This window comes from Python bivittatus, unplaced genomic scaffold, assembly GCF_059951505.1.
Source record: "Python bivittatus isolate LINGU-HERP-01145 unplaced genomic scaffold, Pbiv_v1 ctg000100_np1212, whole genome shotgun sequence".
NCBI lineage: Eukaryota > Metazoa > Chordata > Lepidosauria > Squamata > Pythonidae > Python > Python bivittatus.
This window is the reverse complement of record NW_028277038.1, coordinates 495,739-518,952: the sequence shown is the minus strand read 5'-3', so window position 1 is coordinate 518,952 and position 23,214 is coordinate 495,739. Positions and strand designations below refer to the sequence as shown.

The following is a 23,214-nucleotide window of genomic DNA, read 5'->3' as shown; positions in this document are numbered from 1 at the left end:
GTACATGCAGATGCTGACCCCAGGGTGTGCCCAAGGGAGAGGGCGCCCAGTCCCCCCTTCCCGGGGCCCAGCTGGCGGGCGGGTTGCTCTTTCTCTCTGGCTCTGCCACTCAGCCCCCCGGCAGCCTGACACCCGGGTGTATTTTTAGCCATGACATGTCCTCCTGTTCAGCTGCTGGCTCTCATCTGGGGAGGGGACCTCCTAGCCACTTCCCCCCGTCCTCCTCCTCCTCCTCCTGCTGTCTGCTTTTCCTGCCTGGTAGGAACCCGGAGCTGCTCCTAGAGCCGGGGGTCGTTTGTGTGGGAAGCCGCCCACTCTGTTGCTGGCCAGGGGGCTGATCGAGAAGGTAGGCGACCCCTGCGGCTGCGTGGGGGGCGAAGCGGGGAAGGATCTGGGAGGCTCTGGGATGGACGTCTGCCTTGGGCCCCGAAATGCACGGCTTAGGGTCAGCAGGTTGCTATTTTTAGAGAGGAACAAAGAACAGCCTGCAAGAACGTCTGAGAGCAATGGCTGAGCAAACCCTTCAGCCAACGGTCCGAGGGCAGGGAATTCTGGCCGGGGAATAACTGAACTGGGAAGAAGGGGCCGTCCCGCCCTCCTTTCTCCCAGGACTGGTCGTCTTCTCCTTGCTCTCGATCCCTGGGGAAAACTGGAGGACCCAGCCCGGGGGGGCGAGACCCTTGTTTTCCGAACCCAGACACGTCCTGGGAAAGCAGCCCCAGCCCAGGAGGGCGCCCCGGGTGAGAACAAGCCAGCTCAGACATCGGAAAATTTAAAAGCAAGGGGCACTTTTCCTGAAAACCTGAAAGCTGGGGGGGAAACGTTAGGTGTTTCTGAAGAAACTGAAATGTTTAAAATTTTGCCTGATTAATCGAAATTTGCTGGGCAGATGGGGGCCTGATGTTTGGTTCGGCTTTCAGCAGCTGATCCAAATTTGACCTCGGGAGATGTGGGGGGCTGGGGTCCTCCTGGGTCCTGTAGAAATCGACACCATGGACTATTAAGCATCCAAATTTGTTTCCTTTTTAAAAGTTGTTTTAACATGCTTACGGAGAAAGCCTGGGGATGTGGGTGCTCCCCTTTTATGGGGGGCCTTTGTGCACCCCAAATCTGGAGAGGTCAGAAACTGAAAGGTGACCAGGAGGCAGCGATTTGCGTCTGTGTGAGAAGAAGGAGGTTGCTGGGAAGAGAGAGGCCTCGTGGGCCGGAGAGCCCTTCCTGAGTCTTGCAGTGGGCACGAATCGCGGCGCCGTGCGTTTCCTTGAAGGCCTGCAGGATTTCCTAGCGATCGATCGGGTTTGACAGACCAGCAGGCTTTCCTCAGCGATGGTTGGCTTTGCTGCTCCCGCGTGGCAGGAACGCGCAGTTAGCGTTAACATGTTGCATTCCTGTGCGATTGCGGCTGGCTTGCAGAGCCAGGGAGCTTTTGTTCTGGGCTCCCTCGAGCTGGGAAGAGGTCCCGTGGGTGAGAGTCCTCTGTGCCCACTGAAGGCTCAGGAACAGGGTAGCCACGCTGGGGAAAGACAGGCGGCGGCGGCGGCCAGCTTTCAGCCAGGCCCCTTGGCAGCGTTTCTTGCTGTTGGCAAATCCACGCGAAAGGCAGAAATGCACGTTTAAAAATATATGCCCCCTTTTAAGTCACTTGGTGGCCCTCCCAGAAAATGCATTTTCAGTTGGTTCCCAATTCTCCGCCGTGAATAGAGAGCGGTTGATCGTCTCCGGCGCATTTTTAGATTTCCTCCCACCACGACGTGTTTGGAAATGGAAATAGCTGAACCACCTTTTTCTCTTTTCACAAAAGTGCGCATAAGGTCTTGTCGTTACTTTGTCAAACAAACGGTACTTTGTTTCTGACCGATACAGACACCTGGTAAACGAAATAAAATAAGGTTGATCCAAGGCAGTTTTTTGCTCCAAGGAAAGCAGTAAATGCCTTCCCCTGAGCCAAATTGCTGAATACTTTTTGCGGTGAATTTCTGACACCGTGGGCTCGGCAAAGACAGAAAGCAGGTTAATTCAGAAACCACGTAAGGCCTAGTGTACAAACACAATCTGTGTGTGACAGATTCGTGCATTGCACGGAGCCGTAACGGGTCGCCTGGTTTCCGCTCAGGACGTTTTGTGAGCTCAGCCCTTGGTACGTAACCGGGATTGGGTAACCCAATCGTAGCTTAGTCCAGGAGGCCGAAGAAGCCAACACGAGCGCCAGTTCAGGAAACAGCTGAGTGGGGAGCTGGGGAGCGCCCTGGTGCAAGGTCCGGCGTTTGCAAGTAGAGAGCGGATTTTGACTGCGGGGGCTCTGGACGGGTGTGGCGCAGGTTGAGTGGTTCAGAGGAAGGTGGCTGGGCCTGAGATCACAGCAGTGGCCACGCACAAGGCCGAGTCCTTGCTGGACTGGGAGAGCCTGGCCAGGACGGCGCAGCAGCGGCCTCCCACCCGTGGTTTCTGGCTGGTCCGTTTGCTGGTGCTGGAGGCTGGGGTTTCTGCTGCGAAGTCGGCGCGGGCGAAGGAAGCGTCAGCCGCCCACCCGCCAGAGAGGGGGCCGACCCGAGCTCCGCACGACCAGCCCCTCTGCAGAAAAGTCCGGCCCGCTGGCCCCAGTCTCCGGGGCAGCGGCTGCCAGCTTCTCTGCTGGGAACGATGATCGGGTTTCCTGAAGAATTCCCACCTCTCGCTCTAGGTGAAATCCACCGGGCTGCTAGCAGCGACGCTCCGATTTCAGGGCCGATCCTGCCCAGAGAGGTGTGCTGGAAGGGGCAGCCCGTGGGCCAAGGGGCGAGGCAGGCAGTGCCCAGGCGGCAGCGGGACTCCTTGTTCGGGCGTTTATTCTTGCGCGTCCTGACGGCTGCTGCTTTTACCATTTTGTATGGATGTGCGTGAACTGGAATTTTAAAGAGCTCCGCGTGTGGTCAAGGAACCGAGGCGGCTGGCAGTGAGAAATGTCTCCGTGGTTATGGGGGGGAGAGAAACAGTTGTCAAAATGTACATTTTAGCACTTCCCAACTGCCTTAATGCACATTTGGTACAGAGATCTTGGGAGAAGCTGGTCTCCTCTTTATTTTCTAATAATTCACGGCCGGGATGGGTGGGTTGTATTGCCATTAAAAAGCTTCCTTTATTCTGAATAACAATAATAATAATAATGCCCCTTATTTAGAGGCCCACCAGATTCTGGGAGCCTGGAATGATGCCCGATGGGCCCGTTGCACTGGTGCTCCTCCTGGCAAGACTCCTGCCTACCCCTGAAAACCGTTGGCACAGAGTCCGCTTGGGGAGAAGGAGGAGTGCAACGTGGACGTTTAATTCTACGCTGGCCTGTTTTGCAAGGGTCTTTGAAATGTTCCCTTTTCCTGACGGAAAGCAAACCCTCAGTTATACCACTGTCAGCTCTTCACAGCTACCCTCTTTCCAGCTTTAGGTTACACAGTCTCCGGCCAGCAGTAGCCTTTTTTCCTTTTACTTTCAGTAAAGCAAAATGCACATTCTTCGGAGGCTTCTTGGTGCCTTTACATAAAAATCTGCCTGATTTCAGTCCTTTAAAAGGGGAATGGCCAGCACCGGAGCTGACTCTTTGGAAATCTCTGCAGCAGGTCCTGAAGGCCGGCAGTCATTCCTGGTTTGGGGAAGCCTGTGCCAGTCAGGGGGGCGTGGCGGGCCTGTTCGGAGAGCAAGAGAGAAGAGCCAGCGGTTGAGGAGACGTCCCTGCGAGCCTCCTGTTTCCAGGGGCTCTTGATAAAATCAGGCTTGTTTTGGAATTGGGTCGTCCTGATGGCCGTTTAAGGACGGGTGGAAAGCATTCGAGGTGTCTTTCTCTCTGGCCGAGGAGTTGCAGGCCCCCAGCTCGCAGGATATGGCACATGTCAGACCAACACCTGCAGACTTTTAGTGGATCCTCCTTATTGTGTCCTGCAGGCACTTCTTTCTTTAGAAGAAGGTGGAGCTGAGGAGCTTTTGTGCCCCCCTCCCCCTCTAAATTGCCCAAGAGGAGGAGCAACTCTGGGGTCCGTCAGCTTGGCTTCTCCTCCTGGGCCTGTGTACAGGAGGGTGACTTTAATGCGGAGGTATTTGAGTGGTGCTGGTGCCAGGTGGCTGCGAGAAGCTGCGAAGGCTAGATTTCCAAAATGTCAGCAGAGAAAGGTCACCTGTTGTCCCCCTTGCTGTCCAGGGAACCATGTCCTAGACGCCTGGCGCTGGGAGAGGAGGGCTGTGCGCCCTGGCATGGAGTCCAAGCTCAGAAGCCCTCAGAATATTGGGGAGGGGCCGAGGGGCAGAAGGAGTGGCTAGTAGATGGGCTTGCCTGGCCGGTGAAGGTCCCTTCGAGGTTGCTCAGGTTGAAGACCCCTGGGAGGGCTCAGATCGGGGGAAAGGGGAAGCGTTGTGTCTTTCTTCCTCGGCCTCCTCACTTGCAGCGGGAAGGGTTGGGGAAGGCTGTGCCCGTGAGAAGGAAGCCTACCAGCGTTAGCGGGAGAATAAGGGAGGCTGTCTCTCCTTCAGTGGGTCTGGGGAAGCAGAAGGCACAATCTAGGCTGCCCTGCCCTGCCCTGCCCTGCCCTGCCCGGGTCCCTGAACGGAGTGAAGGAGTGAGATTGAGCCTGACCAGTTTCTCCTCTTCTTCTGGCCCCGGGTGCCGTGTGCGTGTGCCATCCGGATGCAGGCTGCTGTTCCGCGTCTCCATCAGCCATCCTCCCGCCTTGTCTCCATCTGTGAAGCTCACCCCCCCTCTGAGCTGCCCGTCCCCACATCAGCATGGCCATCTCATCACGACTTGCTCTGTGGGAGCAAAAGGGAAGTGGCACTCCGGGCAGACGCGGTGCTGCATGAGTCGGCTGGAGAGCGGCATGAGCTTGGGGCGGGCGGGGGGGGGGCGTGCCGGTGCCCTCAGAAGACTCCCACCACCCTTGCAGGCCTACGTAAAAGATGGCAGGGGCCTGCTGTGGCCACTGAGCTGCCTTCCTTCCTATTAACGGCTTAATTTCTTCTCTACATCGTTGGCTTCTTTTCATCAGCTTCTCTGCTTTTGACTAGCAACTAATTCTAATTTTTCCTACAGAGTTGAAGGACGTTGAAACTCCACATCTGGCCAAACAAGTTGGCAGTTTCCTGTACCTTAAAACTTGCAAATTCTGTTTGTGTGGGACAAAGGGGTGTGTGTGTGTGTGTGTATGAACACAGGGAGCAGTGCTGTTCTGCAAGCATATTTGGTTCAGCTAAAACCTTTGTCCTTCTGGAGCATGTGCAGACCCCACCCATGCAGCGCATCTGGGGCTTCGGCTGGGTCTCTGAGGCATCCTCCTTGTCCTGTGGGGGGCTTCTGTTGGTTGGGGAGGGGGTCTTCTGCTCCCTGAGGCAGGGCGGTTGGAGATCTGCTCCCAAGAGACGGACTTCTTCCATTTCCTTTGAGTAACTGAACAACTTGGTGTGAACAGATTAGGGCAGAGGACCGAAGCCCCCCGCCAACATCCCCACCGTTGCCTTTCTCGGTCATTCCTGGGGGTTTCATCAAGCAGCTTGTGCAGAAGACCAAAAAGGCATCAAAAGAAGTGACGCTGACAGAGACCGTCACCCTAAATTCCCAGGAAGATGTGAGTACCAAGGAAGGCGAGGGCCTGTTGGGGTGAAGCGAGGAGTGATGGCTGCGGAGGGCTCTGCTCTGCGGTCTGGGTCTCCCCTGGAGAGGGAAGGGGGCCTCGCTGAGGGACATCCAGGTCGGGTGGGCAAGGAGGGCCAGTCCGGCTCTGCCCTGCCGCGTGCCGCCTCATCTGCACGGGCTCCCTTGTTGCTGTGTCCCACCCGCCCCCCGCGCTTTGCCCCCTTTGCGACCGGCAAAAGTGCTGACGGACTCTTCTTTGCCTCGTAGCCCCCGGGGAAGGCCGGCGCTGGGCCCGTGCAGCAGTTTGTGATCCAGGACGCCAACCTTTTGGAAGTGGCCGGCGACATGGCCAGCAGCAAGGGGCAGCTGGTGCCAGGCGGGCTGAATGGGGAAAAGCCCGCAGGGGAAGGGATGGTGGGCCTCCCGGCGCGGGAGCCGCCGCCTTTCCGGAGAGGTCCCCAGAGAAGGAGCGCCAAGCCGCCTGGGCCTGCCCCGGTTCCGGCTGCCCCCAGAGCAGAAGAGAAAGCCCGCCCGGTCGCGCCGCCGTGTCCCAAGGCCGCCGCTGCAGAAGCGGGCAAAGGCGCCGTGGAGCCCGGGCCTAGCACAGAAGCCGCGAAGGGCAGGCTGCCCCAGAGCAGACGCTTCGAAAGCCCCTGGAAGGAGAACGCCAAAGGGAGGACCGAGAGGGAGGGGCTGCCCCAGCCAGGCAGGGCGGCGAAGGGGACGGGGAAGGGGAAAGAGTCGGGGGGAGATGGACAGAAGCCGGGAGAGGAGGCGGCACCGGCGGAAGAAGGCAAAGAGAGGCTGGGGGCGAGGGAAGGGGAAGCGGCCGAAGCCGGGAGGAAGCCAGGAGGGGCACCGGCAGCGACTGGCAGGGAAGGAGGAGATGCCCGGAAGGAGCCCGAGGGGGTCCCGCAAGCAGAAGCTCCGGCTGGAGGAGGAAGGGAGCAGGGACCCTCTGCAGCGGAGAGTAAGGGGAAGTCGGAAGAAACAGAAGGGGCGTCGGCGGGAGAAAAACGACAAGATCCGGAAGAGAGTCCCGGTGCCAGCAAGGTGAGGCCAGAGGCGCGTTGGCTGGCTGAGCCCCATCCTTGAGTCCAGCGGCCTGGGCTCTGGCCGGGCGGGACGGAGTGCTTGGAGGGCCTTCTGGTGTCTGCTCGCCAGATTGCCCGCCCTCCGCCCCAAAAGACGAGGAGCAATGCTGAGAATTCTCCCGGTTCCTCCTCTTCTCCTCTTCTGAATTCCGCGCGCCGCCCTCTGGCTCCCCACCTGCCTCGCCGTTCCTGATGCACACGTTTGCATCCATGAAACGTTGCCCCCTCGCCCCCCCCCGTCCTGCTGTGACTGTAGAGTGACCTTTTGTGCAGCTTTTTGCGCCAGAGTCGAGAAGGGAAGAAGCGAAACGAAGCGGCGGCAGCGGCCGCTCCTGACCTCTGCTCCCGTCCGGGATTCCTGCTTTCGCACCCCGGCCTGATGCCTTAGGGGAGGCCCCAAGCAGGGGTGAAAGGGGGCTCAGCCTCGGACGTCTTCCCAGTGTCTTTAGCCCGGGGAAGGCCTTCGGGAGGAAGGGGCGGGCGGGCGGGCGCAGTGGTGGGGAGTCCTCCGAAGGATTGCAGGTCCCCGCGGAGCTCCCACTCCCCCTTCGCGAGGAAGCCGAGAAACCGCCGCAGCCGTGCGCGCTCAGCCTCTCTCCTCCCCTAGCAGGTCTCGGAGGACGTGTGGTATGAAACGGAGAAGGTCTGGCTGGCCCAGAAGGATAGATTCGCCCTTGGTAGGTTGGCGTGTAGATCCGAGGGCTGAGCGGGGGAGGCCCTCGCGGGAGATCCGACCGCCCCTCCCCAACGGCTTTGGGAGGGCCGCGAGGGGCCCGGCGCCTCCGGAGGGCCTCCCGGCGGAGTCTGTGGCTTCTGCCGCTTTTTACGCGCTGCCTCTATTTCCTTTGTGCGGCTGTCGCTGGGGCACTGTTCACTGTTTTCAGTGAATTCACTGTTTTCGGATTTTATGATTTAGATTTAATTTTTTTAGGTTTAATGTACCGTGGATGTTTTAATTAATTTTTCATATCGTGGAAGCTGCTGAGAGTCCATGGACTGTTGTGGAATATCAATGCAATAAATAAATAAAAGACAAAGATTGTGCTCTCCTTGCTGCTTGTGCTGCTGTGTGTGCATGTGTGTGTGTGTGTGTGTGTGTGCTATGGGGGTGGGGAGGCTGGAGCAGCTGAGGCAGGCGGGAGAGGCCACCATGGCAAGGTGGGCAATGCCTGGGACAGGCAGGGTCACTGGGTCCTGGGAGAAGGGAGCCGCGGACCCTCCCTGGCCCAGAGCTGACCCTGCGTGACCCCCTCGGGGGGCTCCGGGGATGGGGACGGGCGCCAATTTGGCCCCCATCTTTGACCCCCATCTTTGGAGGCAGCGGAGGGCCTCGAGGGCAGCTTTCCTGGCGTTCTGGGAGATGAGATTCAGAAGGGCTGGGGACCACTGGGGCGGGAAGCGGCTCTAGGTTGTCCAAACGGCCTGGGGCAAATAACCGGGGCACATCCCAGCACCCTTCACTGATCAGGGATTCGCACCATGGGTTGAGCCAGCCCAAAGAGAGCAGCTGAAGTTGACGTGACCCAAGCTGAGTCTGGGGTGAGAAGGCGGGGGGGGGGCTTCGCCTGGCCTGGCTCAGCGTGGGGTGCAAACCCAGCCCTTGTAGGGTGGTTCAGCTCCGAGGCTGTTGGCACTACGATTAGTCTTAACATTGCAGCCACTGAACTAAAGCCGGACGTGGGGACTCTGGAGCCGCCTCCAGGCATCGTGCGGGTTCGCGTGGACGCCGATGGCTCCATCGCTGAGGTGGAAGAAGAAAGTGTCCAGAAAGTGAGTTGTTCTATCCCACCCCCCCCAACGCAAGCAGCCCCCATGGCGGTATTTACAGGGATGATGTCAACAGCATCCCTGTCCGCTCTGGCTCTGCGCAAGCGTCCCGGCTGGGTCTCTTGGTTCCTTTGCGCGCTCAAAACTGGGGGAGGAGGCGAGGGTCGGCCTGTTCCTTTGGGGCAGGCAGCAGATGGCTTTCCCGGGGCCTGGGGGCCCACCTCCGCCACCTCTCTCGACAGGCCAACCCGTCCAGCCTGGACTACGCCGAGGACCTGGCTGCGCTGGTCAGCCTGAACGAGGCAAGCGTCCTCCACGTTCTCCGCCAGAGGTGCCAGTCACAGCTGCCGTACACATACTCCGGTCCTCACTTGATCGCCCTCCGGCCGTTTTCTTCCGTGGCCAGCAGCTCCAAGAAGGTAAAGAGCTTGACCTGGGTGCTGGGTGAAGGGCGCGTCCTTTTGGGGGGCAGTCACTGGTTTGTCCCGTGGCCCCTCTGGCGGGTGATCGTGGTGGCTTTGCAAGGAACAAGCAGGGCCGTGTTTTCCCAGGCCTTCCAAGGCAGGAAGGACAGGATGTCTCCACACATCTTTGCCGTGGCCCAGCGGGCCTACTGGAACATGCTGATGCAGCGGCAGGATCAGGCCATCGTGCCCCTGGGCAGAAGCCACACCGGAAAGACCACCTATTGCCAGAGTATCCTGGAATACCTCGTGGGCACTGCAGGCAGTGTGGACAACCGGGTCACAGGTAGGGCACTGTCTGGCAGCCTCCCCCAACCCGGCAGCCTCCCCCAACCCAGCATCCTTCAGGTGCTTTGGGTGAACGCCCAGCCCGCCCAGCCAGGGCCAGAGGGAGGGTGGTGGTGAGTTACATGCCTGCGTTCTCCAGCGTGCCTTGGCTTTGCAGTGGAGAAGATCCAGGCCATGTTCACGGTGCTCAGAGCCTTTGGCGCAGTGTCTGCTGGTCTTAACAAAGCCTCCACCCGCTTCTCCATGGTCATGGCACTGGATTTCAGTGCCACTGGACGTGTAACAGCTGCCCATCTCCAGGTAAGATGGCTGGAGGTGGCACCAGGTCGGAGTGTTGCTGCCCTGCCTTTGGACGTGCTCACACGGGGACGCCCCCGCTGTGCCCAAGTGACGTGCAGTCTCAGTGGAGTTGGCAGGGAGGGAGCTGGACCTGGAGATCTCCCTTCTTTCTCCTGCCCAGACGATGCTGCTAGAAAGAGCCCGCGTGGCGCAGCAGCCCGAGGGAGAAGGCACCTTCAATGTCTTCACGCAGATGCTGGCGGGGCTGGACTTAGACCAGAGGTAGGCTGCTGGGGAGGGGCAGAGATGGGGGCGGTGAAGCACCTGTAGCGCTGGTGGAGAAGGAGGGGTGGCCCTCAGGCTCCCTCGAAAATCACTGAACTGTGGGTATGGCCTGGGAGGGGGCGCGTAGGTCTCCCGTGCGAGGCAGCAGAGGGCGGCCCTAGCCGTCACCTCAGACACGGCCTCCGCCTTGCAAGCAGGGCTCCGTGGCTCAGCAGAGCTTTAGGTCTTCCCACCCCAAAGGCAAGGCTGATGCCCGGCAGCTCCTGCTCAGCCATGCTGGCAGAGGTGCTCCCTTCCCCAGCAGAGGGGGCCAGAGAGCCAGGAAAGGCTCGCATTCACTGGCACCCAGGCCTGGGGGAGGCTCTGTCCTTGGCCGTGCCAGGTGGCGGTGAGGGGCTCTTTGGCGAGCCCCTGTTGGAGTTGCTCCTCCTGGGACAGAGGATGCCGACCCCCTCCTCAACGCTTGCAGATCCGTTGGTCAGAAGTGGGTGTGGGGGCTCCCTGGGACTTCAGCCACCTCTCTCCCAGCCCCGAACCCTTTTTTCTCAAGGGGAAGGGGCAACGCTGGAAAGGTTTTGCGATGTCACATCAGGGGACCCTCTTTTTTGCCTGCTGTGGGGAGACAGCAATGACAGCTGGGAGCCCTTTCTGTGTGGCCCTAGAGCCCCTTTTGAGACTTCTGCAGACTGACTTCTTTTCTTAAAGCAACAAGAGCCCACTGGAGTTGGGTGGCCAATGAATTTAATTAATAACAGCAACAACGACAACTACAAGTAGAAATGAGGGTACGGCACCAGGACGCCCCTTGGAGCATCTCTAAATCCTTTGGAACAAGTCAGAACATCGTGAACGTCCCGGGTTCTACTTTTTGCCCTGGCTGAATTTCTGCTGCCCAAGTTTGGTGCAGAAGACTCTCTGCCCCAACTTTCTCTGTGCCTGTGGATGGTCCCCCACCGTGGAAGCGCCTAACTTTGCTTCCCCCCTCCCCAATCTCTGCAACTAGGTCAACTTTGCATCTGCATCAAATGGCGGAGAGCAACTCCTTTGGCATCAGACCCTGCCTAAAGGTAAGCAGCCATGTCCCCCCGTCTGCCCCCGCCTTCCCCCTTGGCTCGGGGCTGAACACAGCCAGATGGGGGTGGTATATTCGGAGCAGCGCTGTTTCTCTGCCCCTTTTTTCAGCTTCTGAACGGGACTCCCGAGAGGGTGTTGGATTCCCGTTTGCCTTATCCACAGACGGTGTGGGAATTGTGGTCCCCCGTGCCCTGATAGGGGCCGTATCAGCGTTTGCATTAGCCTTGCGCTCGCGGCAGTTGGGATTCAGAAAAGGGGACCCAAATGCCTCTTCGGGCTCCAAGTAACTCCCGCCGTGGGGAAACCAGCCAACCAACCAAGCAACCCCCACCTTTCTCTTGCGTTCGAGACAGTAAAAAAACCCTGGGGATTTGAACGTGCCCCCATCCGTTATGGAAATGGCCTGTTAATACTCCAGTCCAGTCGGAGCGTTTTTGCTTAGGAGGTTTTAATGTGATTTTGTGCCTTTGTTTCTGGGAAGAACATTCAGGTGCTGGGCACAGGAAAGAGAGCGAAAAAGAACCTTCGCAATGCAAATGTCCATTTAGGGGAATCTGTGCCTCCACAAGCAGATCCCGCAATGGAGGCCTTCCCGTCTCCTGCGCTGCCCTTCCTGCCTTTCATGCCTCCCTGAAGGCTGCTGCTGACGCTGTGCGTGTCGGGCAGGTGACCCGGGCTGAGCCTGTCCCGTTAGCAATTTCCACCTGAGTCCGATTCTTGCTGACAGGAGCAGAAGCCCCAGCGAAGGCCTTCGGCCTCTCTGGCGGGGAGAGGGTAGCCCCCTCCTCTCGGAGCCTTTGGCCAGGGATGCTGGAGTCGGGCAAAATCTCCCCTTGGACGGGAGATGCTCTCGTTCCTGGACCTGGCCCGAGGCTGGCGGGGGATTCTGGGAGGCCCGCTCCTAGCTGGAGGGCAGCAGGGCGGGGAAGGTGGAAAGTGGGGCTGGGCCTGGGGGGGCGCACCTCTGTCCTCCCCTCAGACACCCTGGGCACCGAACCGCCCTCCTCCGCCTTCGCTTCTTCTGGCGGCCTTCTTACAGAGCAGCCCTTCTGCGAGTTGCCCGGATGGTGCTGATGGAGACGCGCCGCGTGCCCTGATCCGAGGGAGAGCCGCTGTGTGCTCTGTCAGCTGAAGCTCAAGGCAGCCCAGTGGGCAGGGCCCGTGGGAAAGAGCCTGTGGGTCTTGTAGGTCTGCTCTGGGAAGATGGGTTTCTTCTAAGTCGGGGGGGAAAGGTTTTAAATTGGTGAGAAAATTAAAGGACATTGGTCTCTAGCTCCATTTCTCCACCCACGGTTCTTCTGCTTTTCCCCAAATCCATCCTTCCTTCCTTCCTTCCTTCCTTCCTTCCTTCCTTCCTTCCTTCCTTCCTTCCTTCCTTCCTTCCTTCCTTCCTTCCTTCCTTCCTTCCTTCCAGGGAGAAGAGAAGCGGGAGGCGTCAGCTGCCTTTTCCCAACTGCAGGCCGCCCTGGGGACCCTGGGAATCGTGGCGGCTGAGCAGGATGCTCTCTGGCGCGTCTTGGCCGGCATTTATCACCTTGGTGCTGCTGGCGCCTGCAAAGGTACAGCCAGGAACTGGTGGGAAGAGGCATGACGGGGCTAATTGGCTGCCCCCCCCGTGGAACAGTGCTCCCCCCCACTCCTCCTCCTCCTCCTCCTCCTCCTCCTGGTTCCCTGCCCTGCGATGGCCCTGCCCTGGCCCTGGCCGTCTTTTATTTTGGAAACCTTTCCATCCTTCTGGGGTGGAGAATTCACCTGCCCTGGAGGATCCTTGTTCGCCCTCCTGATCTGGATCCCCCCTTCCGGGGCTCCAGTTGCTCTTAATGGGCCAGGAGTGCGAGCAGGCTCCTCTGTCTGTCCATCCGGTCGGCGTTTTTGAGAGGTGCCACTGGCTCTGCAGAAGCGCTTCCTGGTCTTCTCTGGCTGCTACTTCCAATCCAGTCAATGGGGGGGGGGATTTCTGAGGCACAAAACTGACCTGCAGAGCCCCTTCTTAAAGCCAAGGAGATATGAGTTGCCCAGGCGAGCAGCGCCACCTTGCTGGGGCAGGCTGGTGAGGTGACTCCCCGCCTCTCTTGGGCCTGGGGTTAAGCTTGAGCTGACCGGAAGAGGAGCCGCTGCAGACGGAGAGGTCTGGAGACTCCAGGGTTCTCCCTGGGCTTCGCGGGAAAGGCCCACTGGCTTCTTTCCTGAGTCTGCAGCTGGCCCAATAGATCAAACCTGTGAGGTCTCCCTGTGCCCTGAGCCCTTTCCTAGTCAGGGGGCATCGTAGGCTGGGACAGGGCCACGCTCTTGGAGATGGGGGCTGTCCGGTGTGCCAGAAAGTTTGCATCTACGCTCAGGATGCAGACGTGCTCTGGCACCCTGTTGCTGCACGCACTGGCTCCGAGCCTCCCTTGTATTCCCCTCTCCGAGGAGCCCTGGTGACGGCTGCCTGGCCCGGCCAGCGACCCCTTTTACGTTCTTCCCTGTTTGTTACTGGTGGGCTGTGTCTGAGTTAAACTGGGAGACGGTTTGGTGGAAACTGTCCTTGTTTGTGAAGACCTCTTCAAACGCTGCAAGAGAGAGAGATGTTCCTCATAAATTCTTTAAAGCAGTGGGCTCCCACCTCTTCTGAAGTCAGCTCCTGATGATTTATGCACTTCTGTTTCAAAGAGCTGAGGCACGCGGGCTGGGAAATCTGCTGGGACCCCATTCATAAACGTCTCAGTAGCATGCCACCGCGCCTTATGGTAATTTCACCCATGAATCAATGATTAATTATTAAGAAATTAGGGAAGTTAGCTCCTTGGTCTGCTAGACACAGACATTCTGCTCATTCCAGCATTTCCATCGAAGCAAAGAAAAGTGGGGAAGTTTTGCAAAAGGCACGGTATCCTCGGTTCACTTTTGGGGACCACACGGGGTCTCTCTTTTTGGCCTGGGTGCAGCTTTGTTCCCCTTACACGATTTTCTTTATTTTGAGCGGTTACCCAATGGCTGGGTCCTTGGGGGGTTCCGCAGCAGGTGACTCTCTGGTTGGTGCCCACAGTTCACGGTTGACACTTGGCCTCCCGGGAGGGCCGTGGGCTTCACGTATCGGCGCCTACTCAGGGCGTAGTTTCTGGTTGGGTTTGGCCAGGCCTGGGCCTTTGTCGTCGGCTCCCTGCTGGCTCTGTGGGGTTCCCCTTCCCCCTGTGGCGGGGAGCTGGACGGTTTGGAGGGAGTGACCAGGCGGAGGGCTTGTGGCAAGAGTGGGAGGCGCCTGCGAGACTGTGAGCTCCTGGCAGGATCAGGGCCCGGGGGAATAAGCGGGTGGCGGCAGAACCAGAGCAGGTTCCTTTTCAAACCTGAAACGGGTGGGTTGTAGGGCTCCAGCCTTCCAGGTTCATGCGCACTTCAGCAGAAGAGTCCTTCCTGGCCGCTCTGCCCATGCTCAGAGGCACGTTGCCCACGGCATGCAACAAGGCCTTTACAATGAGCTGGGACCGGCAGGAAGGCATGTTGATGTGGGAAGCGGTGATCTTGGTTAAAAAGTGGAAGGCTTCCAGGGGATCTGAGGCAGCAACTAACACAGGTGGTAATTGGCATGTCGGCAAAGCTGCTGAAAGGGCACCTGGCAGCATCAAGCTGCTCCTAATTACTCAATTTCACGCAAGGGCTGGGAACTGGCCTCGGCGGTGCCTCCCGAGCAGGCTGAGGAAAGCTCAAACCAGCTCGTTTCTCTGCTTCTCCGCGATGCAGCGGCCTTTGGCATCACGGATGGGGGAATAGCCTCTCCGCCAAATGCCCTGGCAGTGGGCACCGGCAAACCCACTGCCGGGTTTTTCTTCCCTGCTGGAAGAGTGCTGAGTTTTGCTGCTGCAGAAAGCCTGACTTCTTGTCTCCTGCAGAGGGGTGAAGGGAGTGGGGTAGCTGAAGATGGGAGGGGGGAGAAGGGGAGGGGTTTCCGCTGCACCCTTTAGACAGGCTTGAGCCCGAGGGAGGGAGGGAGGGAAACCTCTGGGCAGGTTGCCACCGAGGGGAAGGGAACTGCCCCCGCACAAGCATCCCCTCTACTTCTGTGCCCGCGGGGCCCCGTTCCCCCATTCTCGGCTGAGAAGTCCCCAGGTTTCTCCTTGCCTGCCTGCCTGCCTGCCTGCCTGCCAGGGAGGAAGATGGCCTTGCATTCCCCGAGGAGGTCCATAGCAGACTCCACCTGCAAGAGGATTTGATTCCTGGCGTTGCGGCTGATGCTTCCGGGCTTTCTTGCTTCCTCTCCCCTTCCTCTCCTTTGCTGGCTGCTTCCGGCATTGCATCACCAGGCTCGCTGGTTTCTAGCTTAGAAAGTTCTGTGGGCTCCCCGGTCACGGCTGAGGGTGGCCACCCTCCCTTTTCCCCCCACTCTTGGGGTCAGGGGAATGAGGTTGCAGGGAGAGGGGCTGGTCTGTGGCCGTCACTGCTTAGCGCTCTGGAGCTGTGCGGTGGTGAGGGTGAAGCCTCCAGTCTGTCCAGGTGGGGCATCTCCCCCCGCCCTCCCAGGGACGGCCTTTTCTCTGCCTCCGTCTGCAGCCTTGGGGAAGGTGGGTCTCCTTGAAGATGCCATTGGGGATTTCTCCCGCCTGGGGCGAAAGGCTCTCTCTCTTGTGGGTCCTTTCTGCAGATGAGTGGCACGGCAAGTAGGACAGAGTATTGCTAGCCAGACAAGTAATTGAAGGGCTTGGTTGAAGGCATCAAATCCCGCAAATTGTAAGAAGTCAGCCATAAATTATGGCGGGCGGGGGTGTCTCTTTATCGGTGGAGTAGCGTGCAGAATGAGCCCAGCAAACGAGACGCCCAGGACGCTGCACGGTGCAGCTTCGTCTGACGCTTAGCAGAGGCGGAACGTGGTCGGGCGGTAAATCCCCTCGTGGTTATTCAAAAAGGCTGCAAACTCTTGCGCAAGAGGAACAGCCTGGCTGGACTACAGCTCCCCTCATTCCCAGCTGGTGTGGTCTCCAAGTACTCAACCCTCTTTTCTAATTCCAGGGACGTCAGCGTTACGTCCCTGGAATTAATCTGAGCCAGAGAAGATGAAAGGGCTTTCTCCTCTTAAATGACAGTTTAGGGGGGGCCCGAACACCCATGGGGTCCCCACTTTTCATCCAGAAGCAGTAAACCTTTCCCCTGATGAAGTGTTCACTCAGTGACTCTTCAAGGAGCATCCTATGACGGGTCTGACCCCTGAAATAACGTTTCGCTTTCTGCAGGAAGCCAAGGCCAGGGCAGGCCAGGGTTTGGGAGAAGGATTCTGGCTTTTCTTGCCAGGTTCCTCCTTGGCTCAGTTGCCAGCTAGTGGCCTTAATGCACTCACGAGAGACCTTGAATAGCCTGAAAACGTTTCCTTAGCCTCCGAGGCCGGGCTGCCCGGATCAGTCCCCACCGTAAGGCAAGATCCATCGTCCCCCTTCTCCCAAAGGCTGCTTAGCAAGGTGAACCTGCCACTCAGATCTTCTCTGCTTGGTGAGGGCTCCACCTGTCGCCACTTTTCCTGCACCTGCTCGGGCAGCGAGAGAGACCGGGCGGGTGGCATCTGGGAGCAGGCTTGCCCGTTCGATACCGCGAGGGGCTCCAGCGTAGATTGGTTCTTCCTTCGACATGTGGCCCTGAGTCGGGACCCTTCCCGACCCGTTTCGCTCTTCCCTTTTCTCCCCAGCCTTCCCAGCGGGCTCGGGCTGGTCTCCTGCCACCCCTCGGACGCCATTGTTTGCAGCTCTGCAGACGGGCCTGTTCTGCCTCTTGCCTGCTAACACGTGAAGCTGGAATCATCGCCCCTGGGTTGCATGGTTATTCCAAAAACACGTGTGCGGCTTGGCTTGGGGGTGGATGGAGGCAGGAGCTGCTGGGGAACGTCCTGCAAGGAGAGGGGCTCCGTTGGCGGGTGCCCTTTGAGGCCGAGCTGCGTTTTGGCACACGAACGCGGGCTCCTACAGCGGGAGGCGGAAGGTGGCCCTGGGAGGTGAAATGAAACCTAATTGCTGCAGTCAGTTTAATTCCGCTCTCTGTCTCCCCTTATGAATGGGCCCCATCAAAATGGCAGCTAATTAGCACCCGCGCATTTCACCTGAGCAGCCATTAATTTTAGCTGCTTTCATCTTCCCTTCTCCCCTCTTCTTTTTGAGAAGGTTGCAAGCGGAGATCTGCCACGAGTCCCCTCTCTCTGTAGCTGCTCTTGGGAGTTGACTGGAGAGCCAGGGTTGTGGAGGCACCACAAGCCTGTATTGGTGTTGCGTTGAGGTGGGGCCTGTAGTCGGGTTCGCCTCCCCCTTGCTGGGCTGCAGACGCAGCCCTCTGAAAACCACTGCACTCCGCGGGGCTTTTGCAGGGGAAATTCCTCAGCCTGCTGCCCGTCTCGGCTTGGCGCCCTCAGATAGTAGCCCGTGTGAGAACCAACGATGTTCTTCTTGGTTTAGTCGGGGTTTCTATAGGATTCCAGGATGCGAATGCGACTCCCCTGAAACTGGCCAGATGCCGAGGAATGAATTTAGCCGGGTGCGTCGCCCACAAGGCCGTGGGAGCCTGTGTGGCTCGAGGGCTGAAGCAGGACAGGGTGGCGGGTGGGGGGAGCAGGTTCCAGTCCCCCCTAAGACCCTGGGAAGCCTTCCAGGGAGAGGGAAGGAGGGGCTGGGGGTCCGGTATTTGAGGGCTGCAGCAGGGACCGTGCCATTGGGAAGGTGAAGTCCCGGATGGCAACGCTCTGCCCCCCCCTTCCTCCGCCTCTAGTGGGTAGGAAGCAGTTCCTGAAGTTCGAGTGGGCCCTGCGCGCGGCCGACGTCCTGGGCTGCGAGGCGGAGGAGCTGACCACGGCCGTCTTCAAGCACCACCTGCAGCGGATTATTGAGCAGGTCACCACCGGAGCCGGCGCGGAGCTCAAGCGAGACCAGGAACCATCCGACGGTACGGCCGTCCCCCTCCCCCAAAGAGCGTGCTCGTTGCGGGGTGATTCCTCCTTGGTTTACTGTGGGTCAAAAGCACGGGTTGTGGCTAAACGCGGGCCAGTGTTCGTTCGCCGGTGTATGTATAAGGTAAGGAGCGTTGTGTTCAGACATCCTGCGCCTCCGGGCAGCATGGGAACCCAGGTGGCAAATTCACTTTAGAGAGAAATTGGCTGCACTGGGTGGCCCTAACCCAAAGTGACTCGGTTTCTGCATTTGCACAACCGTTGGGGGCTGCTCTCCCCCTCCTCTTGCCAGCGCAGGGCACGCAGGTGGCCCCTCTGCCCTCACAGGCCAAGCCTCCTTCCTTGACCGAGGTGGGGTCCAAGTTCTGCTCCCTGACATTTTTCTCTTCGGCCCAAGGGTTGCGTCGTCGTCTGCTCAGCAGGGCTCCCCATTCTGTCTGCTTTTCCACCCCTTCCCAGAACCCAGGTACCTCCAAGCAGGGAAACGGTTTGGAGGCGTGAACAGAAACAAAAAAGCAAGGCAGCCTTGGAGCCCCCCCCTGCTGCCCCTCCCCGATTTCTCGTGCTCCCTTCCGGGGCCTCCTCCCCTGGCCCTCCCCCAGCTGCCTTTTCGCCCCTCTCCCTTGGGCTTGGCTTTGGCGCCCTTTGTTCCAACCAGCCCGCGTGGCTGAGGCTTGCCAAGCATAAAAGCTGCCGATCTGGAGGCGCCCAGCAAGCCTTGGCTGGTCTCCTAGCAACCGGACCAGGTGCCAGGTAAGGCTTGCTTGGCAGAGAGCTGCGCAGACAGCCTGGTTCGCTGCTGGCCAGGCCCTTCTCCTTGGCGTGGAGGCAGGGATGTTTCTGCCCCAGGGGGATTTTCCCCCCCTCCAAAAGCAAGCGCCATTGACCAGGCGGCTGAAATAGGACGGCCGGTTTGCGATTCAGGGCCCCGCGGAGCCTCGCCCTCGGACCTCGCAGCTCAGCAAAGACGGCCGCGGCTTTGGTTCAGCTTGATTTGTCCTGTTGTGCAGCCCGTGGCCGTTTTGCTGGAGGAAAAGAAGAAGGTGAGGTCTCTGTCAGCCAAGCGCCTGGAGGGGCCCGGTTTAATAGCGCCAAGTTATTCAGCAGGATGCTGGCTTGGCAGAAGCGTAGGAATTGATGGCTGGTGCAGGGAAGGGAGCAGATGGATGGCCCCAGACATCTCCCGTTTTATTAGAGCCGGTTGTTTCCAAACGAAGCTGATTGATAGTGTATTGTGTTCATTTGCTTCCTGCACAGTTCAGGTCATTAATTTATGCATCGTCCCATCAAGTCAGCAGCACGCTCAGGATAAACATCCGGAGCAGTAATAGGGAAGTCTTCAATTCTTAGTTCTTATTATATTAATATGCGTTCTAATAAAAACTGAATGGGCCACCTGTTTCCATCATTACGTTGTCCCGTGATATTTTCTCGGGACACCTCAGCTTATTATTCCAGCAGAAAAAGAAACGTTTCATGTCCTTTGAGCAGTTAAGCACAATATGTTTTGCCAAATGCTGAGGATGCACCCCAAACCCGTTTCCTGGGGAGGGAGGGAGGGAGGGGGGGATATTTGCTACAGACCAGCCATAAAATCAGTATGCCGTTGGCATTATGCATGAAACAGAATTTCGGAATGACTCCAATAAATCTCGGTTGGAGAGGCCCACTGTTGGTGCCGATATGCAAAACTGAAGCCTCATCGTCCCCTCGGCCTTTCGTTAGATGGAAGTAATGCGCTCAGGAGGGGAATCTCTTTTGGGTTGGGGGCGCTAAGCAGGTTCTTAACGTGTGATGTTCCACGTGGATTTCACTGGGACTTGGGGGCAGCCTGGCTGGGGTCCCGAGGAGGGGACTTCCGCCCACTGGTCCTCTTCTTCTTCAGGCCCCAAGCTGACCGGGGTGGAGTGCCTCGAGGGCATGGCCGCCGGGCTGTACGAGGAGCTGTTTGCGGCTGTCGTGACGCTGATCAACAGGTATGCCCCCCTTTTTCTCCCTTTGGCACCCAAGATGATGATGATGATGACGATGAAGATGATAATTTATTAAACTTGTATGATGCCTGGCTCCCAATGATTCTGAGCAGCTCACAACAATCAAATAAATTACAATAGAAGCAATAAAACAAAAGGCAATGATAAAGGTGCATAGAAGATAAGAGATGAGGGAGGGGCAGGCGCCGTTGGGAGAGACTTTTGTACCCCTGTCTTGTGCCCCACCCCCCCGATGAAGATGGGCTTCTGGTGAGCAGCGGAAGCCGAACAGGCCTGTGCTGTAGTTTCAGACGCCTTTAAAATAGCGCAGAGGCGTCTCCTGGGCAGGTGGATGTCGGGGTCTCTTCCTGGCACGGGCCTCCCTTTCCCTGCTCGCCCTGTGCCCTTGCAAGGTAGGGTCCCCCCTCTGTAGACATGCAGAGGGCAGCCTGCCCGTCTCATGAGGACCCAGCAGGGCAGCACATTAGCTTTGCACGCAAGATCAGGATGGTGGCACCCCAGAAGGCACGTGCGCCGCTCAGGGACCCGAGTCGCGGTTGGCATTCTTGGCCCCTTGACTTGCTTGCTAGGAAGGCACTTTTCCAAATGGAGCGCCACCGCTTTGGGAGGACAGGTCCCGCTGGGGCTGTTCCTGCCGCAGCTCCCTTCTCAGCCGGGGCCCTCGTCCCCCCGGATGCCGGCTTAGGGATGGAAGGGCCCGGGCGGGCGGGGAGTTAAGACCCAGGCGTGGCTGGGAGACGGAGCCTGCTTGCTTATTAATAATGGATGTGACTTTGCAGGATGGAGGCGAAGGTTACTCGCATGTTCAGATTAAGAGTTGGGCTGGGAAAGTCACACGGGTGTTGCAGCTCCTGGGCCGAGCTTCATTTTATCCCAGGGCAGGGTGAGAGGCCAGGAGGGAGAGGCTTAGGCTGGGAAGCCCCTCTGACAGGGGTCCCGGTGCCGCAACAAGGTGGGCTGGGGGAGAGGGGCTTTTCTCCCCTCTCTTCCGAGACTGGAACCCAACAGGCCCACAGGGAGGCTGAGTGGAGAAGCGGGATTAAAAGAGGATTAGGTCAGCTCAGGACGGAGAAAGTGGCCATCAGCTGGACGTCACGGCTGCGTATTTCCTCCAGCAGCAGCAGAGGCTGTAAAGTGGGGAGCAGGAGGGTCTTTTGCGCTTATGCCTCCCTTGCGGACACAATCCCGGTCAGCTAATTGGCATGGGGAGAACGGAAGGCCGGGCCTGACCTCGCCTTTCCTGGAAGCGCCAGGCTGCTGCAGGGCGTGGGCGCCCAAGAGGAGCAGTCCAGGCTTGGACCCCACGTGGGAAGGTAGAGCGCGAGAGCCTTTGGGGGGAGACAGCCGCGGCTCGCCGCTCGAGTCGGCCCCTGCTGCTCGAGAACGTCTGGGGGCTGTGGCCCGGGGCCCTGTTTCCCCTTCCCCTCACCGTGGCGCCCCCCGCCTCTCCTCCCGCAGTCCAGAAGGCTGGTGGTGCCTTTCAGCCCTCCTGGTGGAAAGTCTGTTCCCGTCCGCTCCCCTTTCAGGGTTTCTCGGGACGGGGGTCTTCGTACTGGACTTCCAGGGGTCAGGCCTCGGATGCCCAGGAACGGGTGTGACGGAGGAGCTTCTCCCTCTTCGCCCAGGTCCTTCTCTTCGAGCCATCTCTCGACGGCCTCCCTGGTGGTGGTGGACACCCCCGGCTTCCTCAGCCCCCGGCACCAGAAGAAAGAGCGGGCGGCCACCTTCGAGGAGCTCTGCCACAACTACGGGCAGGAGCGACTGCAAGGGCTCTTCTACAAGGCCGCCCTGGAGTCGGAAGTGGCAAGATACCAGGAGGTGGGGCCCCCCAGATCCTCCTGTGCCCAGCCTCTTGGCAGTGGGGGCGGGGGGGCTGGGAAGCCAGGAGGAGTCCTGAGGCCAGGAGCAGCCGGGTGGGGGAGCCGGGGGCTCTGGATCCAGGCCGCTTCCCCGGGATGTGGCCTACCGCCAAACAGGTTGCCCCTCAGTCAGCTGGCAACAGCTCTGTGCCTTCCGGTTTGCCCCCCCGCCAGGCTTTTTGCGCTCATGCAACTTGGGGTGCCTGAGTTTCCAGGCAACACTGTAAGACGCCCAATGGATTCATGGCCCCCGAAGCTTGCTCATTTTTCACTCGTCCTATTGAAGCTTGTTTCTACCGTGGCAAACTCTGAGCTTCCTCCTCTGTTTCTCAGCTGCCCAGACTGGGAGCAGGGAGACCTCCTGCAGAGCCCCCCAGCCCCTGCTTCTGAGGCTCGCTGGACGCTGGCCTCCCTGCTGGTCCCCCTCAGGCCGAGCGTGGCTCTGGGGAAGACCGTTCTGGCTCTGGAGGTGGCAGAGAGGATTGAGAGAGGGGCCTCTAGATCCTGAAAGCTTGCAGCGGCAGGAAGCCATAGAAAAGATGGGGGGCAGCGAGGAAGAGGTCTCTCTTTCGAACGCGAGGGAGGGGACTTCCTTCACTCACCTCTACGCCCCACCCTCCCATCCATGTTCCCTAGGAAGACGTGGAGGTGCCTTTTGATCTGCCTGAACTCTCGCCAGCCGCCACGGTGGCCCTCATAGATCAAAATCCATCCCAGGTAACTAATGGGGCTGGGGACGGGGGGAGACCTTGCTGTGGGTTTGCTGGAGAGGCAAGGATGGGGGGGGGCACGAAGCATGAGGGGTGGGCAGGTGGGCGGGCGGGCAGGCAGTGGAGATAAAACCCACCCAGGGAAGCAAGTCTAGTGGGCAGCTCTGGGCATTCTCCTCCAAGCCCCAGACACTGGTGCACCCAGGAAGAAGCCGTCTACTCAGAGCTGACGGAAGTAGTTAGGGGCTCTGAGTGACCTTTCCTGTCCTGGGAAACTGATGGCCAGAGATGATCCAGTTCAGGCAGGCTTTCCGTTCCCTGGCTGTGAGAGGCCAAACGGCCAAGGGTGAGGAAGCCCTGAGATACTCTGGTGCCAGTCCATCCTTCAAAATAGCACCACCCAAGTCAGGTTCAAGGGTGGCATTAACTAACCAACAATGTGCTGCTGCTGCTGCTGCTGGTGGTGTGGGTCGCAAGGCCAGTGCCCTTGTGCTTGAACTGCCCTGGTGGGGTCCGTCCTGATGGGTGACACCCCCGGGGCCGCCCAGCCAGAGGCAGCACCGCTACCGGGGCCACGTGGGACGTAGGCTTTCCTCCGGTTCCTGCCGGGGGAATGTAGGACGTGAGAAAGAGATTTTTTTTTTTTCAGTGACAAAGTTATTGGGAGGTGACAAATTGGCTCCCCCCCCCCGGAGTTATAAAATTGCAGGTTGCTGGGAGAAAAACGTAGTATTTCCTGTACAGATGGAATTACATAATCATCCATATGTACCCATCAATAAATAAATGATAATTGAAAATGAGTAATCATTAGTAATTAATAAACAATAGGAAATTTGCTTCAGATCTGAGAAGGACCGGGAGCGTTTGGTAGTGATGTTGTGGGAGGTGGTCCGACTCCACGTAGGCGAGCTG

At 58.8% G+C, this 23,214-nt stretch overlaps 1 protein-coding gene across 1 annotated transcript in view; it reads left to right on the top strand.

Annotated features, from left to right (window-relative positions):
• Positions 1-4,655: 4,655 nt before the first annotated feature.
• The window catches only part of MYO18B (myosin XVIIIB), a 60,519-nt gene continuing 41,960 nt past the window's right edge, over positions 4,656-23,214 (top strand). Inside the window, exons 1-15 of the mRNA XM_015888744.2 lie at positions 4,656-4,785; positions 5,427-5,582; positions 5,858-6,643; positions 7,292-7,361; positions 8,342-8,454; positions 8,694-8,870; positions 9,003-9,201; positions 9,361-9,503; positions 9,664-9,764; positions 10,771-10,834; positions 12,256-12,400; positions 17,559-17,732; positions 19,622-19,712; positions 21,356-21,548; positions 22,226-22,306. Coding sequence (XP_015744230.2) covers positions 4,747-4,785; positions 5,427-5,582; positions 5,858-6,643; positions 7,292-7,361; positions 8,342-8,454; positions 8,694-8,870; positions 9,003-9,201; positions 9,361-9,503; positions 9,664-9,764; positions 10,771-10,834; positions 12,256-12,400; positions 17,559-17,732; positions 19,622-19,712; positions 21,356-21,548; positions 22,226-22,306 — 2,532 coding nt within the window. The 5' untranslated portion in view covers positions 4,656-4,746. The remainder of the gene's footprint in view (positions 4,786-5,426; positions 5,583-5,857; positions 6,644-7,291; positions 7,362-8,341; positions 8,455-8,693; positions 8,871-9,002; positions 9,202-9,360; positions 9,504-9,663; positions 9,765-10,770; positions 10,835-12,255; positions 12,401-17,558; positions 17,733-19,621; positions 19,713-21,355; positions 21,549-22,225; positions 22,307-23,214) is intronic.